The following is a 16,855-nucleotide window of genomic DNA, read 5'->3' as shown; positions in this document are numbered from 1 at the left end:
TATTTTGGGTTTTAGAAAAAAGGAGAAAATGCTCGTCTTACTATGTTCCCTGTTAGCCATTTTGACAAGCAGGAAAAACAAGCACAACCATATTTGTAATTTCTCCGAAAGTACTCTTTCCACATAAACCAAATTAGCAGCAGAGATTATACAGATATTGACGTTTCTAAATATTATAAAATCAATTTGGGGAAAACTATATTCTGGCCATGGGTATTGAAGACACACGGGGCAAATTGCATAAAATTGCAAAATTGGTAATTTTGAGGACTCTAGTATTTGGCTCAAACAGGCTTTAGAGAGAGAAAATCAGCTTCAAAAGTATCTTTCATCATCTTGTCTGTTACCTACATTTAGTTAATAAGGTTTTGGCCGACGAATTTGATGAAATATAAATTGATACAAAACCTACCTTGAAGGTTTTGGGAATTTCTTCAGGATGCTTTCGTCGCATGGTTCTCTCCGCTGTCTCTCCTTCGCTCGCTCCATTTTCTTGACCAAATCTAACACATACTAACGGCTACTCCCATCGAATATCCAGTTTGCCGTGTTTCAGACCAGAGATGATGATATAAGTAGCCTGCATACACTTGACAAAGAATAGTTGACAAGGTCAAAACATGGTCGTAATACTTGCGATTTCTGCCATCGAGCGCCTAAATTCATCAATATTATCCAACCAGGAAGTAAAGTAAATGTGTCGAGATCAATGTACAAAGGCAAATGCATGTCTTTGAACAAGCCAAAGTAACGTCTTTGGCTAAAATCGAGTCAGATATTGCGATAGTCGATAAGCCAAGGATGGTGAATAAACTGAACGCGTAGGCCGGGAGTCCGAGAAGCCTGACTGCTGACCGGATGTAACACAATGTAACGAGATGTGACACCGGATATAAGTGTAATGATATCCTCTCGTGATGGGGTTGTTTTACACTGGCAATGGTGAAGAAAGCCAAAACAAAAAAAAAACCGAAAACCGAAAAACCGAATAAAAGCATCAAAGATAAATTAAACGTTGAGTAATCTCATACCCTGGTAAATTAACTGGGAACAAGGTTGAAATGTCTAATAGGTGCAAAGCCTAACGCGGATTTGCACGTACCACAGAGCCCCACGTTGAATTCTATTTTTCGTTGAGTGGGTACGAGTGCAATCTGCATTTTTGGCACCCACAGCATGAATTTCCTTTTTTTTTTTTTTTTTTTTTTTCGCATACCTGTTTAGGCAGACAGAGCTCGAACCTCCAAGAGTTCTTAGAAAAACTAACTTCCTTGTTCTCATTCAAGCCTGCACATCATTTGTTGTTAACGAAAACCTGAACATATTTTAACACCCGTAAGTACTCCTGGATTTACTGTAGCTAAACCAATAGATGATAAATGGTATCCTCTCTTATATAAACCTGATCCAGTGTAGTAAAGCCAATGGAGGCAATCAGGTTGCGTAAAACAAGCATTTTGTCCTCGTTATTCACCACCGTAAGACAGTCCTAAAAGCGGATCAAAAGTCGTCCTTTTATCCCTCTATCGATGATACATTGTATCAAAAATATCTAAAGAAGAGAAAATGCTATTGCGATGGTGTCGCTTTATCTGAAGCTACAAAAACAAACAAACAAAAAGTGCGTTTATCGCATTTTAAAAGTACATCCGGTCAGCAGTTTTGCTCCATTTCCGGTCTACATACGTTTGGCTGTAAACAACGATTTCTTCGCTTCTCAACCATGCACCACGGAATGTACGGCTCGATTTAGCCCAAGACTTGATTCAGAATCGTCGCAGACATGCATTTGCTTAGCTGTGATCTTGCTGCATCTATTTAACTTCCTGGATGGGTTGTATTGATGAATTACTTCGATACTCGACACACGACTGTGGTTGATCTGTTCGACTGTTCTTTATTCTGGTTAATGCATCATCATCTGTAGTCTAAAAGTAGATGTTCGGTGAGGCTAACCAATTAGATTTGACCTTTCCGCTAGCGTCTGTGCAAGATTTGGTCAAGAAAATGGAGCGAGCGAACTTAGGAGAGACCCATACTATCACGACAAAAGCATCCTGAAGAAATTCCCAAGAGTTCCAAGGTAGGCTTTGTTTCAACTTATATTTCAACAAATTCGTTGGCCAAAACCTAATCAATCAAATGTAGATAACGGATAAGATGATAGAAAATACTTCCGAAGCTGATATTCTCTATCTAAATCCTGTTTGAGCCAAATACTGGAGCCCTCAAAATTTCCAATTTTGTAAATTTTTGCAACCTGCCTCGGATATCTTCAACACCCGTGGCCAGAATATAATTTCCCCAAATATATTTTATGATATTTAGAAACCTCAATATCTATGTAAGCTCTGCTGCTAGTTTGTTTTTTTTTTTTGGGAAAGAGTACTTTCGGAGAAATTACGAATATGGCTGTGCTTGTTTTTCCTGCTTGTCAAAATGACTGACAGGCAACACAGTAGGACGAGCATTGTCTGCTTGAATAAAAACCCAAAATATTTTAACGGCAAGTTTTATAAACTGGGAGAATGACTCTACCATCTGTATGAATTTCATTTGAATTGGTTCCCATGCACCCGAGAACCAGACTTGTTTATTTTTACTTCTGAGGAGTGAATTTTTTGGTCAAAACATAGACCTCGGGCCGACGTGATCAACTGCGGTTACCATGGCAACGACACACCTGCCGATCCAAATATGGCTGTTTTTGTTCATCCCCCCAGGTAACCTACCTCCACACAAAAAATGAAGGGGGGTTAAAAATTTTCATTTCCAACTTTGCTTCACTTTCCTGGAGAATTGCTCTTAAAGCGTAAAATCGTTGATTAGTTGAAAAACACTTTGAGGCCGGACTGCAAAAAACAAATTGGGAAAAGTAGAGAAAATGTTAAAAGACACCGAACAGCTCTTTTAAAATTAACACTCTGCATTAAAGCCAAAAAGAAACTCCAGGTGAAGAAGTATTATAAAGAGCGTTGCACGCCCTTTCCAGGGAAACCCGTCAAAGTTCGTCGGAATTTTTCACAGACACAATTTAATATATCAAAAATATATTTTGTTTGGTGTTTCAACCTAAGAAAGGTCCGTTACTATTGACATTACAGGGAAATAAGTTCGCATCTTTTTTTTGTTTTTGTTTTTTTTGTTTTTGTTTTTGTTTTTTTTGTTTTTGTATACAAACTGACATAAATAATCCATCAGTAACAGATGAGATGGTACTTTACTGAAGCGTATCCGACACAGCGCGGGAATCTACAAAGACCTTAGACTAATTTTAGAAATCTGTCCCAAAAGAACACATCAATATTCCTAACTGAGCATATGGATATTCCTACACTAGCCATTACAAGAAAAAATGGTTGATGATGATCGCATTCTGTTCCCGGATATTCTATTTCTCCCTACCTAAAATATCGTGAGGTATTTCTCCCTTGTCCGAATTTTATCATCCGTAATATAGTTACCGCATTTTGTCATTCTTGCATTTTATCATCCGGTTTTTTCCATCCGCATTTTGTCAACCGCATTTTATCATCGGCCACCCGCCATCCGCTATCCGCCGACATCCGGTCCTCGCTTTACAGAGACCCCTCAGAAGGTATACATAGAGTGATGCACCTCCCCCGCTGAAGGGAATAAATTGTTTTAATCTTAAAAAGAAGAAATTGAAAGTAGAAGATCCGATAAAGTGACTTTACAAACTGTAGAAACTTGGTTGCATGAAATTGTTCAAACAGCGGACGTGAGATCCCGGGCGGGATATATGTCTAATGATACAATAATAAAAAAAATAATAAAAGAAAAAAAATAATAAAAAAAATAATAATAATAGTAATAATAATAATAATAATAATAATTCAATAATAATAATAGCAAACTTTATTGAGCACTTTTCCATACAAACTTGAATCTTACATGTATCTGGTAAAAAATTCAGAAATTCTGTTGTTCCTTAAGTTTTCGGTAATTATAATAGTAATAATAATATCAAAATAATAATAATAATAATAATTTATTATCATCATCGCCATATCATATATGTCATGATATCATGGTTACTACAACTAATGCTAATATTACTACTACTACTACTACTACTACTACTACTACTACTACTACTACTTTTTTTTTTATAAATAAGGTATATACAAGGTAAAAGTAAGTAAAAGAAATAAACTATTAAAACCTATTTCAACAGTGTTTACATAATGGCTCCCTCCTGGGTTTCAACGTCAATATCGGTATATTACAAGGTAAAAGTACATAAAAGAAATAAACTATTAAAACCTATTTCAACAGTGTTTACATAATGGCTCCCTCCTGGGTTTCAACGTCAATATCAATGTTCTTAAAGTCACAAAAGGCTTTCCTTCTAGCTCTTGAACCTCTTAGGCAGATTAGTGCGGATCTTAGTAAAGCGAAGGATTTCCTTGCTCTTATCCAGGAGATTGTTTTAGCATAATGTTCTCCTTTCTTGATGGAGATCAGCTGCGCCAGTCTGGAATGGTATTTCAGGCACTCGTTTCCCATGCCGCCTGTTGACGTGAAAATAAGGGGTGTAAAAGTTCCTTGTTCGATATCCAAAACCCTCCTCGCGTAAAGACGCTTCTTCTCGTTCTCATGATTGCGGTATATCTGTTGGAGCTCTAGGTCCCTATACGAATCAGCATTAGGGTGACAAACCCTCACGTCAAAGAATGCTGATCGTTGGTTCTCCCAGAACCCGCGCGCATGAATATCTAATCTCGCATCTGGAGCTCGATTAGAACCTCTTCCCAGCTGTTCACCCGAGATGTCTTGCAGGACAGGCTCAATCTGAACATCGGTACAAACCATATTCAGGAGTTCGGCTTCTAAGTCCCTCAGCTCATTGTGACGTTGGGTAACGAACCCACCTCTCTTGCATATCATTGCGTGGTCCACTGTAAAAGCATCACCGCATACACAGGTGGAGGGGATATCATCGACCGGCCAATCGTAGCGCAGTTTGATTGCATCGCGGAACTCTCTCTTATTTAGATTGAAACCCATTTCGCGAAGGGGGAGTACCGTCAGCCAAACAGATGACCCTTTTTCCGCAGCAAGGTCAAATGCCCGTTGGACTTTCTGTGGGGCTACCCCTCTGATATGCTCTGCCCTGTCTTGGAGCATCGTTGCTCTCTCACTCCTCATTGCCTGTTGTAGTGGCGTGACCAAAGAATCATCCGGCATCTGATGGGATTGAGCCACGATCTGTTGGACCAGCGGGATGGTAACTTTGACGGAGGAGGATTGCTCAAGATTTGCGTCAAGACACGGGTTTGTCATGCCAAGCCCTCCTAGACGGACTGGCAGTGCTAGAATGTCCCTGTCCAGCCGAGTGCACCTATGCTCCGTAATTGCAAGGATGAGCACCTTAGATATGGCATTCTCCAAAGGCTCCAATAATTCTTGAATATCAGGCAAAGTTCTCAAAAAATAGGTCCATCGGTGCTTGAGGCCAAAGGTGTAAGCAGCATAACACGCTTGAGGCTGAGAAAGAGCAAACTCTGCCAGCTTGGTAATCTCGCTGACCCAGTTGGTCACCTTCTCGCTAACGTATTCCTCTAGATATCCCCGTGAACCTATCACCGCACCCAGATGTTTTTGTCCCTCTACCGTCACATTGACAGCCGTGTCCTTGAACACTTCTTTCACGCTTACCTCTTTATCTGGCTTTGAGGTAATCCAACATTTCTTGGGGTTGGGAAAATAGCCAAAGACTGGGCCAAGGCTGTTGAGGACATCCCACCATTCCTTGATTTCCAGTACAGAGCCAGCTCCACAGGCATCGTCAGCAAACCAGCACTGTTTAATACTGGACGCCGCCTGCAGGCTTGTGATCAGCGGCTGCACACTTAAGGCGTAGAGGGCCATAGCAAGTGGGTCACCCTGTGTTGTTCCTTCAGCTGAAATGATCTCTTTGCCGCCGGTAATAAACAAGCGTGCCGACTTCCTATAAGTATTGATGACATATGCTGCAATTACAGGGCAGAGAACCCGGATATTATGCAGTGAAGTTGCTAATAATAATAATAATAATAATAATAATAATGATAATAATAATAAAGCTAAGACAGTGAGGTGTACAGTGTGCATACCATATATTGGCATATAATCTCGAGGAGTAGCAATACTCCTAGGACCCTTCATGCTGCTGAATCCACAGTTCTCTTGGCACTGATCGGATGGTCTTTTATTTCCTTACGCTTTAATCACAGATGTTTGTCGCGATGATTGGACCTATTGCAAAGGCTATTGCTACAGAAAAGTGTCTTCCTGTGATTCGTCAAGTGGCGGTCAAGGAACCTGCGCTACACTGAGAGCTAATCTTCCAAGTATCCACAGTCAGGAAGAAAACGTGTATGTTCAGAGTCTACACGGTGGAGAGCACTCCACGCTGAGCCTGTCTGATATCAACCGTGAAGGGACATTTGTGTGGAGCGATGGAGCACCTTTTGACTTTCATTATTGGGTGAAACACTAGCCAAACAACTTTCACAATGAGGATTGTGTTCACACTCTCGGGTTCCTTCAAGACCACAAGTATGAATGGAACGATATCAACTGCACAGCCTACCACAGATTTTCTTGCAAAAGAGGTAACGTTCGTGGTTAAAAAAAGGACCACATTTTTTCACGGATTACTCTCTTCTAGATCAAAATAAGATAAAGTGTAACAGGAACAAAAAGAAATGTCTCAGATAGTAATTTGACTGCCAAGGTCATTTCATAGTCAATAATAGTGTTTTCTTGTTCTGACAACTAAAACTTAACCGGTTAAAATCAGTTCAAAATCATGCGCGTATATGGCAGAGTTTGTTCCTTTTCTACGCAGAGCCAATATGTTCGTTGAAGCGCTCATCGTAAAAGCAGCGTAAGACGAAGTGTCGATCAAGAACTGCGCTTTCCTAAATTTAAGCAGGAATAGACAGCTTTTACCTTCTCGAGATAACTCGTTATCCGGTCTTTCGCGTCCGGGGGTTAAATCAAACGCGGCTGGTTTTATTATCGAAATGTGAAAAGCATATCGAGCTACAACTTCTGACAAAGTATAAGAAAAAAATTCTTTTAGGGAAGTGGGTTCACAGCCACCTTATGTTGTCGAAAATTTGAAATTTAGCAGAAGGTCGCGTACGTTCTCGCCTACGCCGAACGATGACAGGTGGCCGGGAGGGACATGTACGGGCGGCCGTATTCCAGGTTAGGAGACAATCATCGATTTACCAGTTAATGGCGTCCAAGCAACAAATGTTATCATGCAACAGTTAGTGAGGAACAGAGATAGAACCGAAAAGATTTAACGCCAGCAACTTAGCGTTTGTTTAATTAACGCTGTGACCTCAATTTGCTATAGTACTATATAGCCACCAGTTAAAATTATGATGTATTCTTTTCCAACATAACGTCACAAGTTAATTGCATGGTTTAAAGAGGGGGCGTTGTTGACCTTAAAATTGAAATTCAATTTTATCTGCTGAGATATTCGAGCTCTTGTCACGTTCCTTCACTGCCTAGATTTTAAATATATTTCCCAATTTGTTTTTCCCAGTTTGTTTAATATAAAGAAAGAGTCTAAGGTCGCAGAAACTCCAAATAAATAGGTTACATGCCAAGGAAAAGAATTTGAAAAGTAACTTTAATTTCTACGTTGCTAACAAATACATTATGCATGTTCCTCTCTTGCTACCCGTTGGCTGGCAGCATGTAATTGGCTATAAATGAAAATTACAGGTACCATTAACCAAATAATCTGCAATACCTATCAATCCATAAGCCAATAAGGGTGCTGTCCATCGCCACGGAATTAGATATAAACGTGCTTGAAACTTATCGTTCTTAATTTTTCAGTCATTCGGTGAAATTGGTTTGGATCGGCAACAGAAAATGGAACTCCGAATTTATGAACTAAGCAACTATCTTCTTGTATTGGTGACACTTGTCTCTTCTTCAAATGGTTCTAAGGGTAAAGTTTCCCTATTTTTGTAACTTTAAGAAATCACTTTAGTCACAATCCGTTTTTCCCTTCGAATTTTCATAACTGCACGTTTATTTATTTATTTATTTATTTTATCTCTACAATTGAAGTCATTGACGTTGGTGGTAAAGCTCTCAGCCGAGGCACAGATAGAGGAATGGCTTACGCCAAATTTAAGGCTCACAAATTCTCCTATCTCAACATCACCAACATTGGTTCGGATTATGTTCTCAAAGGCAGCGAGTGTGGGCTTGCTTGTGTTAACATACCGTCATGTTTCTCCTTTAACCTGGCTGCATTCCCCGATATCATGAGCGGAAAAATCTTATGTGAACTCCTCCCATCCGACATTTACAACAATTCAAAAAAATTCGTCGCAAGCCAGTTTCATCATCATTATAGTATCGAGGTAAGTGAAAAATCAACTTTAGAAAATTGAACATATTTCTGTATGTTTCCTTTTTGTCATCATTCACAGTCCTGTGTTTAAGTGGAACAAATTGCTGAAACAACTTAGCGCGATCAGTAGAGAAAAAAAAGGGAAGAAAAAAAGAAAGGGAAAAAGAAAAAAAAAACTCTTAAAAGAAATCGGAGCTTCTTTATTTTGAATTTATTACAATTGAAACGTCACTTCCAAAAAACGTTCAGCAGTTTCCTGAGATATGAAACATTAAATTAATTTTAATTTTTAAATTTAGGGTTAATTTTTCAAGTTCAGTGACGTTTCTACTCTAATTACTTTCAAAGCGTCACGGAGGCTCAATGCTTAATTAACTAGCCATAGGTTATAATGGGACAGGTGGTAACTTTGTTGATATCCTAATATGAATGTCACGTCATTTCTCGAAAGCTGTTATCTTTCATTTCTGAAAGGGTATCCGTGTGAACATTCCCGGGTTTGAATCTACCACAACAGTTTAGTCTTTCTGAAGCATTTATAGTTCATTTTTGGCGGATTTCCTTTTTAATCAAAAGAGCTGATAATTTTGGGCTCTAAACTAAAACCCTTTGATTGTGGCACCTAAAAACAATAACAGGAATATTAAACAGAGGAAAATTTCTTACCGAAGTGGGATTGTCTGTTTCATTGGAGGTGTTCGCCGGAAATTATCCACGTAAAATTTTAAACTTAATCAAACGAGACTCTGAAAACTGACTGATTGCTACCAGCCATGCAAATACTAAATATCAGGGTAAGTAATAAGCATTTAAAACAGAGCCGACAGAGCAACTTGGTATAACTGCTCGGCACGAGGACATCATTTTCTTTTCTTTTTCAGTCTCCATGCATCAGTTGGACTTGTCAAAACAATGGAAAGTGTGCTGCACATTACGAGAAAAACAGTTATGTGTGCGTGTGTGCCAAGGGATACACAGGGAAATATTGTGAAACAGGTAACGTTCTAACTTTTTGTAACGAACAGCAGTAACAGGACTGGGTACAGTCCAATTCGGTTTGCGCTGATACATGTGACCCAAACTGAACCGGAAAAATGTTCGAGAAAAAACAAACAGACAAAGCGGAGCTACTTTACCATTTATACTCACAATTAAACCAGTCATGAGGCCATCAAACTTGTATGTGTAAGTCGGAAGCTCAATGAGGATCTCAAGATACAAAAATCTAAAAGCACCCCATTGTTAAATTCAATTGAAACCTACCGATGTGATTCAGGATATTTAGAAGATACTCGTGAGCAGCAGCACGAGAACGTGGATGGACACAAATGAAAGTCGTTCTTGTCAAATCAAACAAAATGCTCGGATACCACAGCGTCTCTTACAAAAGTTTTAAGTAACTGTACTTGCGAAATACAAAACGTACCAGTAAAATTGTATGCTGTTTTAAGAAGATGTTAGGCTGATGCAGGCTCAAGCCAGAACTGAACGTACGAACAGATCCAGTTCGTGTTATAGTGTTTGTTTAGCCACCTGTTCAGTCATTATGTTAAATATGGCAACAGTACATGGAGGATACAACATGGGACTGTAAATAAGACGTTACAAAACCACCGAGAAAGATGGCAATAGTTACTGCTAGAAAGTCCAGAAAAACATGTGTGTGAGTAACCAGTTGTCGAGGAAACACCAGGATCCCTACGTAATCGGACATGTTTCAGAATTTTTTTTAAATTGTTATAAATTATTACTTTTTTGTTTTTCTTAATATTTTCATTTGGAATTAGACATCGATGAGTGCGCTAGTTACCCGTGCCTAAACGGTGGAACCTGCGCCGACCAAGTGAATGGCTTCACGTGCAGCTGTGTATCGGGATTCGGAGGAACACGGTGTCAAATAGGTTAGTGTCTTAATTCATGAAATTCGTGAGAGAGGTTGCGTGCAGCATTCCTAAGGAGAATCGCGAGACTTGTAGCACAGTTTGTAACATAATAGCTTAAACTAACAACTCTGGTTCAAGAGCAATTTTGTTACAGAAACACCACAGGTACTTCTGTGGAGTAAAATTTATTTAACTCTGGACACACTGGAAATGGAAAATATAACTGCAATAAAATAAGTAAGCTATCCATGTTGTTGCGAAACGCCCTTTTGATATTAATTTTAGAGTTGTGGATATTTATCTATCTTTTCAAATTTCGAAAATATGTTTTATCGTTTTTTAAACTGAAAAACTAAGACGTTTTGACATGTATAATATTACTTAAGTGTTCGTTCTTTCTCGTGTTCGTCTTTTCTCGAGGATTACGATGGTATAGAATTTCCTTTGGAATTATTTTCTATAAGACACCTTAATCCTTCTTAGCTTCTGATTATTTCATCCCGACGAGGTTAACTTTCTGCTGAGGTGATCATTCCTTTAAACTGTCGTTTACTGTGCCAGGGAGAACAACCTTATGAACAGTTTTAGTAACGGCTAAAGTTTAGAACAAATTTAGTGTTACTTTCTGTTGAATTACTCAGCTTTCAACTCTGCTGTTTTTACAAACCTCGGTGCGAGTGGAAGATATGGTCCAACATCGCTTGGCAATCATTACACAGGTCAGGATCATGACGGTCAAGTTAAACTGTCCAGCGGTATTCAACAGTGGACTGTGCCATACACTGGTGATTATCGAATAGAAGCGGTAGAGCAGCAGGGGGGGGGTATGATACATACAGTAACAGTGCTCAGTACCGAGGAAGAGGTGCAAGAATGACTGGAAGTTTCAGTCTATCGAAAGGTGAAATCATTCAAATACTGGTGGTCAAGAAGGAGGAATCAATACGTTTTATTCTTCCTCCGGAGGTGGTGGCGGAACATTTGTCGTGAGAGGAAGCAACACACCTCTGGTAATGCTGGAGGTGGAGGCGGCGTAGAAACTCCATATTCAAGACATGCAGGTTGTGATGCAAGCACGAGCACAACAGGGAAGCCTGGGTACAGATCATGGTCAGGGGGGAGCAATGGATATGGTGCTCAGACCGCCGATAGTAGTAATTCAGGTAAGTAGAGTATATTTATATAATCATCCACACTATTATCGCATTTTCATTGGTGCTTACTTATGATCGTCATGAACACTTTTTTTATAACACTTTTTTTTATAACACACAGACTCCATGTTGCCCTGCTTTTGTTCAGTAATAGATCACAGAGGATATCAAAATGTGGAAAGAACATCAGTTACACATCACGCTATGTGTCCCGTGTGCCACTTGTGGTTTTTCTAACCACATTTGACGTCATCTGTGATCAATTTCGGAACAGACAAAAAGCAACATGGACACTGTTTGTTAATTTGGTAACATTCACCTTTATCGTAATAAATTTATTTGAGTTATTTAAGTTACTTGTTTTGGACCTCCTAAACAATGACAAATAAAAATAATGACGATGATTGCAAATTTTCGTGGACATATCCGGACTCCATTTGTTAAGATCTTGAGGCAAAAAATAACGCAAGAACAGCTTTATGAAGGCTCTGTAATTCCGCAGTCCTGAAAAGTCCTACGTACAACAACTGTGTTCACTATCTCACATCTACACAGGGTAACTAGGCCGCTCTCTCACAATATCGTTACACCATTGGCGTAAGGAAATCTTTGGTCACGTGATGTAGTTGTGCGGTTAGATGTTTAGGAGAATCTTTGTGGCGCCATTGCTTTCATTTTGCTTGTCTGCATGCAATTTAGGGGCGCATAACAAATAGACACCTTTAAGCGTGTGCTGCGGCTAATAAATAGTAACAGTCATTGTTTACAGTGGTTATTCCGCACACGCATTATAATTGAACAGTTCCCTTGAGGCTGCCATGTTGTGCTGTACACGTGTTGTTTCCTTACCCCAGCGAGCGATAATGACCTAATCGACCTTTGTAAACACTACAGATGCCACAGGAGGAATTGAGAATTTCCAATGAACCCCTGCGAACCTTAAGTTACACTTTCCCCGTGGGGGATGTTAACTGTCACTATTGTGACACGTTCATTATTTATCATCCCTGCGAGGACTGTTTCCGACAGAAATGTAGTACCATTTTTTCTGAACTTTGTAATAAATCATAAAGCCTTGAATTAAATGCAAACATATAATTAAAGTCAGCTTTGTGACGTGGTAACTTAAACGTAAGGTAAGCAAAGATAAAAGGGAGTAGAAAACGGTTAAAAACGGTGCGCATGTGCTGTTTTGAGCATATTTGGTGCTTTAAACTCGGATTTTCTGTTAAGTTCGCTTTCATGGCAAATAAAATGAGACCGTAAAATTGGCAAAAACAGGTATTACAACAAAAGAAAAACAATTAGACACGACAACGACCATTACGTTTAGTAACATGGTTTCGTGAATATCGTCTTGACAGCCCTGGAATTGAGGCTTCGACTCTTTATCTGCGGCATCTGATTGGTATAAGCACAGTTAACATGAAATTGTTCTGCCCACTGCATAATTTTGCATTTCCTATGAACAAAAATAGACAAAGACGTTTTTTTTTTTTTTTGTCTTTTAATAACGTGCAGGTATTTGTCGCTGGATCTGTCCCATCTGGTTGAAACCAAAAGAAATTAACATGTCACTTTAAAGTAAAATCGATCAGTACGTGTCAGTACCGCATTTTACACTTCACGGTCCGTTGTCCAAAATACATACTAAGCTTGCATCCTGCTAAACAGGCTAAGGCTAGGTGGTAACAACAAGTTATTCTTGTATTATTCTGTTTAGGTGGTGGTGGCGGCGGATTCTTCTCAAATGGAAGAAGTTCAAGGCACTTTGGTGGTAGCATGGGATATGGAGGAGAAGGTGGTAGAGGATTTCGTCAGGGAGGAGTGGGCGGAAGAGCCAAGCTTTACAATGCTGATGGAGGATTTGGTGGTGGTGGTGGTGCTTATGGACATGGAGGAGGTGCTGGCGGCGGTGGAGGGTACTCTGGTGGAAGCAGTGGAGATAATGAAAGCGACTCCTGTGGGGGAGGGGGAGGATCTTATAACGCTGGAACAAATCAGCAAAATGAATGCTGTTATAAAACAGCTGGCCATGGTCAGGTGACCATAAATTTGTTGTAGAAAATCAAACCACTTCCCACATAACCTTTTTTCGTGCGATATATTCTGGTTGTGCAACCTCGCAGTGAACAGTTGATTTTGTTTTCTTTGGAATAGCGATATTTGTGCCAGAACACTTCTTAATTAAGGGGAAAAGGATAAACAGTTTACTGGGGGTATGGCGTTGAGTGTACTATCGTACAGCTGTCTTTAACGTTTAGTTGAATATAAAGCAACAAGCGTTGAGCTCTTAAGTAGTCAACAAAACCATTGTAGTAATAGTCGTAATAGCCGATAAGACGTCAGGTTACACTGATTGGAAATATATCAGCTTAACATCACAACACCATCTTTTAAAATGGTGATTTCCAATTTAATGGATCCCTGTATGAACAGAGCGACGGAGTAGCGATGGGGTCCCCCCTTGGGCCCTTGCTAGCCAACGTATTCATGTCGTCTATTGAAGAGAAATTAGATGAGATGTTACTCATTAAACAATTACGACCGTGTTTAAATGTACAATCAGACTCAGTTCGCGCTAAAGTCTTTGTCTAACTTATGCAAATTAGAAACTCTGAACTCTTAGTTACTCTTGAAACCGCATATTTAATTAGTTTCCCTTGACAATGGCGCCAAGATGTCGCCGAAACGTCGGATTTGTCTATCGTTAGTTTTTGCCTGTATATGTTTATCTAAATCATTGTTGATTAGAATTATCAATTTGACGTTGATAAAGGTAAATCAACCGCCGTAGCGAGTTTCTAGAGATGATGTTTAGAGCGTTGATTCGGCTCTGCCTGACGAAAGGCCAGCCTGCCCCACAAACTTGTTAGGATAGTCTATTTACTGTTTAATTATCACCTTCAAGTTTATAAATTTGGAACTGTGTTATTGAAATTTGTCACGCAACTTTGCATGACAACTAAAAGAGAACTACCTCGAGTAAGATGTTGATGCTATTCATTCTTTTTCTAGTGTTAAAAACACTTTAATACTCTCAGGTGGGTTTTCCAAACTCTTTGACTAACTAAAGAATTAACAAGGATAAGTGTAACACGTGTGCATGTGGCTACTGTTCCACCTTCCAGACTTGCACGGGCTGGAAGATAATGTTAACAGGGATAGTTTTAAGATTTCCATAGAGTATAATGCATCCCCTCATCCAGGCACTCTATCAGGTCTCGACTATATATTATAGAGGCCTAAAACAGAGCATAAACAATTAAAGTAATCTCAAAACAGATATAAGAATGTGATCTCAGTCGGGCCACAATCTGCACAGAGCATAAAATTATGTTTCCTTCGTCAGCATTGTAATAAAAAAGAATATATGCGTCTGTCTTCCTATTTATTTGTGGCGAGTGAGGTTGGCAACTCGCGGAAAACTTTTCCCTTGGGGGTGTGCGGCCCTCTTCCCAATTACCAAAACCTTTACCCTTACCCTTGCCCTTACCCGCGAACCTTTCAATCTTTAGTTCAAGAAAAACTTGGCGGATTGGAATGTTTTTGGTATGTGTATGCTTTCATTCGCTTTATTTCTCCGAGAAAGAAGAAGGAATAGAGTTTTGAAACGAATTTAGGTAAGTTTGGAGCTCGAGGGGAGAAAGAAGAAGGTTAGAAAGCTCATTAAATATGTCCGATGCAAATGAGTGTTTCGTTACACGCGCCACTTCCCTCGTGGAGAAGTTTTCCTCGGGAGTTTTCGACAATATTTTGGCGCAGTTCAATTTTCTTTGCCTTAGTTTTGGTTCTGGAAACAAAACAGTGTGGATGAGAATTTTGCGAGTTTCGAGAGAAGAGCGAAAAAACTATAGAGAGCTCATTAAATAAGCTTAAATGTGCCCGTTCGTCCTCAACGTCGATGGAGAAAACTCTGAAGCCTATGTTCGATAGCCCTTAACCTAGTCCTTCATTACTGATAGCAAAGGTACAACGTAACAATAATACAGGGACCGCGAAGGGGGAGGGGCTGGTAGGGCTATTGCTCTACCACTTTTACTGCTGGGATTTGTTTTCTAGGGCTCCAGCTGACATGGATAAAGTATGGATTTTACTACTTAAAAGTAACCTTAACGTTTGTTTGTATTGGCCAGATTTTTTAGCCCTATCACTTTAAAATGGTCTCCGCGGTCCCTGTAACAACTGTAGAACGTTCTAAAATTTCGATATATTTTCAAAAAGGAAGAAAAAAGAGTGCTACTTCTGGAAATAGTCTACAATTGCCGAAAAAGAAAAAGAATATTTCAAACATAATTATTTAAGCAAACTTACAATGTTGCTACAAGTAAGCTTTCTTATCGGTTCTTGAACTAGTGGAGAGCTTGCTCGCAGGCTTTAACCAAAGGGAACCCGTCGTAGTATTATTCAACACGCTTCTTAATCCTTCATGAGTTTTTGTTTTTAGTTGATCAGTAGCGGATTCCGATCTTAGATACGAAATTAAGCCCAGAATTTTTATCTCAAAATAGCAAAAGGCAACTGATCAGATGGAGCCATGATAGCATGACAACATTGTTCGTATTCTAGAGTGCTCCTGTCATTGTTCGATCTGGTATATTAATTTCGTATGTATTTAAAATTGTTCAAACATTCTAGCCTGCGTAGCAAGCGTTCCCGTACAAAGAGCTTTTCCGCATTATGGCCGGGCGTAAATTGGAGCGAGAGCAAAACAATCGGCGAGGCAGGGAGTGGTGTTTCGTCGATTTTTGCTCTTGCTCTAATTTACGCGCCGCCAGAATGCGAAATAGCTCTTCGCACAGGAACGCTTGCTACGCAGGCTACAAACATTCTAAAAACTATTACTATCTTTTTTGGGGGGAGGGGGAGGGGGGTTATTTTGGTTTCGTTTTGTTTTTTCTTTTTCTTTGAAAAGCTACAGTAAATCTTGAAACCCTACCTGGTGTCATCTTTCTCTCGATAGATATAGCGCTTCTGTGTGCTAATTGAGCCATTTTGGTTTACACACTGGTTTAAGTGGTCTGACGCTCAATAAAAATAGGCGGGGCAAAACAGAAAACGTCGCCAGATAGCGACAAATTTTTAAAGACCATTTCAAAAAGCTTGCAAAAGTAACCAGCTCTCTCCACGTTCATGTCTTACCATGTCTATTTTTTGTATGCGTCGGACCGTTGAAACCAAAATTGCTCAAATGGTGCACATACAAAGTGTAAAGGCTAAATCGAAAGACTAAAAAAAGATATCAGATATTAAAGGAAAACCGTGGGGTAGGTTTTAGAGTTTTCAACGAATTTTGAGAACCACACAATTTCCCGCAGAGCTCCATACCAATTCAAAACATACTTTGGTAACCTGTGGTAAAGAGCGCTTCAATAATGATTGGTCGAAAAGCTTGACTTCACTTGGCAAGTTTAGGAGACTCT

General features: G+C 39.5%; 2 protein-coding genes and 1 pseudogene across 3 annotated transcripts; 2 read left to right on the top strand and 1 right to left on the bottom strand.

Annotated features, from left to right (window-relative positions):
• Positions 1–4,137: 4,137 nt before the first annotated feature.
• On the bottom strand, positions 4,138–5,967 carry LOC149104278 (uncharacterized). The gene has a single exon (XM_089271985.1). The coding sequence runs from the start codon at positions 5,893–5,895 to the stop codon at positions 4,303–4,305; it is 1,593 nt and encodes a 530-aa protein (XP_089128111.1). The 5' UTR covers positions 5,896–5,967; the 3' UTR covers positions 4,138–4,302.
• A 554-nt stretch (positions 5,968–6,521) lies between these two features.
• Positions 6,522–9,438, top strand: LOC149104277 (uncharacterized). The gene is made up of 4 exons (XM_089272205.1): positions 6,522–6,620; positions 7,870–7,984; positions 8,107–8,405; positions 9,277–9,438. Exons 1-4 carry the CDS (start codon positions 6,522–6,524, stop codon positions 9,424–9,426), a joined length of 663 nt encoding a protein of 220 aa, XP_089128331.1. The 3' UTR covers positions 9,427–9,438.
• A 525-nt stretch (positions 9,439–9,963) lies between these two features.
• LOC149104276 (uncharacterized) lies at positions 9,964–14,808 on the top strand (annotated as a pseudogene). Its single transcript, XR_016201696.1, has 4 exons — positions 9,964–9,985; positions 10,183–10,296; positions 10,920–11,441; positions 13,156–14,808. The product of XR_016201696.1 is annotated as an uncharacterized LOC149104276 (transcript).
• Positions 14,809–16,855: the final 2,047 nt, after the last annotated feature.

Source organism: Orbicella faveolata, unplaced genomic scaffold (genome assembly GCF_042242905.1).
Source record: "Orbicella faveolata isolate gen_17 unplaced genomic scaffold, um_ofav_v1 contig_34, whole genome shotgun sequence".
Taxonomy (NCBI): domain Eukaryota; kingdom Metazoa; phylum Cnidaria; class Anthozoa; order Scleractinia; family Merulinidae; genus Orbicella; species Orbicella faveolata.
The sequence above is the reverse complement of the archived record's forward strand: the minus strand, read 5'-3'. Positions and strand labels throughout refer to the sequence as shown.

Coding starts and splice junctions, on each gene's coding strand:
- LOC149104278 (XM_089271985.1), bottom strand. CDS start 5,895: ATGGCCCTCTACGCCTTAAGTGTGCAGCCGCTGATCACAAGCCTGCAG.
- LOC149104277 (XM_089272205.1), top strand. CDS start 6,522: ATGAGGATTGTGTTCACACTCTCGGGTTCCTTCAAGACCACAAGTATG. Junction 7,985..8,106: donor TTCTTCAAATGGTTCTAAGG/GTAAAGTTTCCC, acceptor CTACAATTGAAG/TCATTGACGTTGGTGGTAAA. Junction 8,406..9,276: donor ATCATCATTATAGTATCGAG/GTAAGTGAAAAA, acceptor TTTCTTTTTCAG/TCTCCATGCATCAGTTGGAC.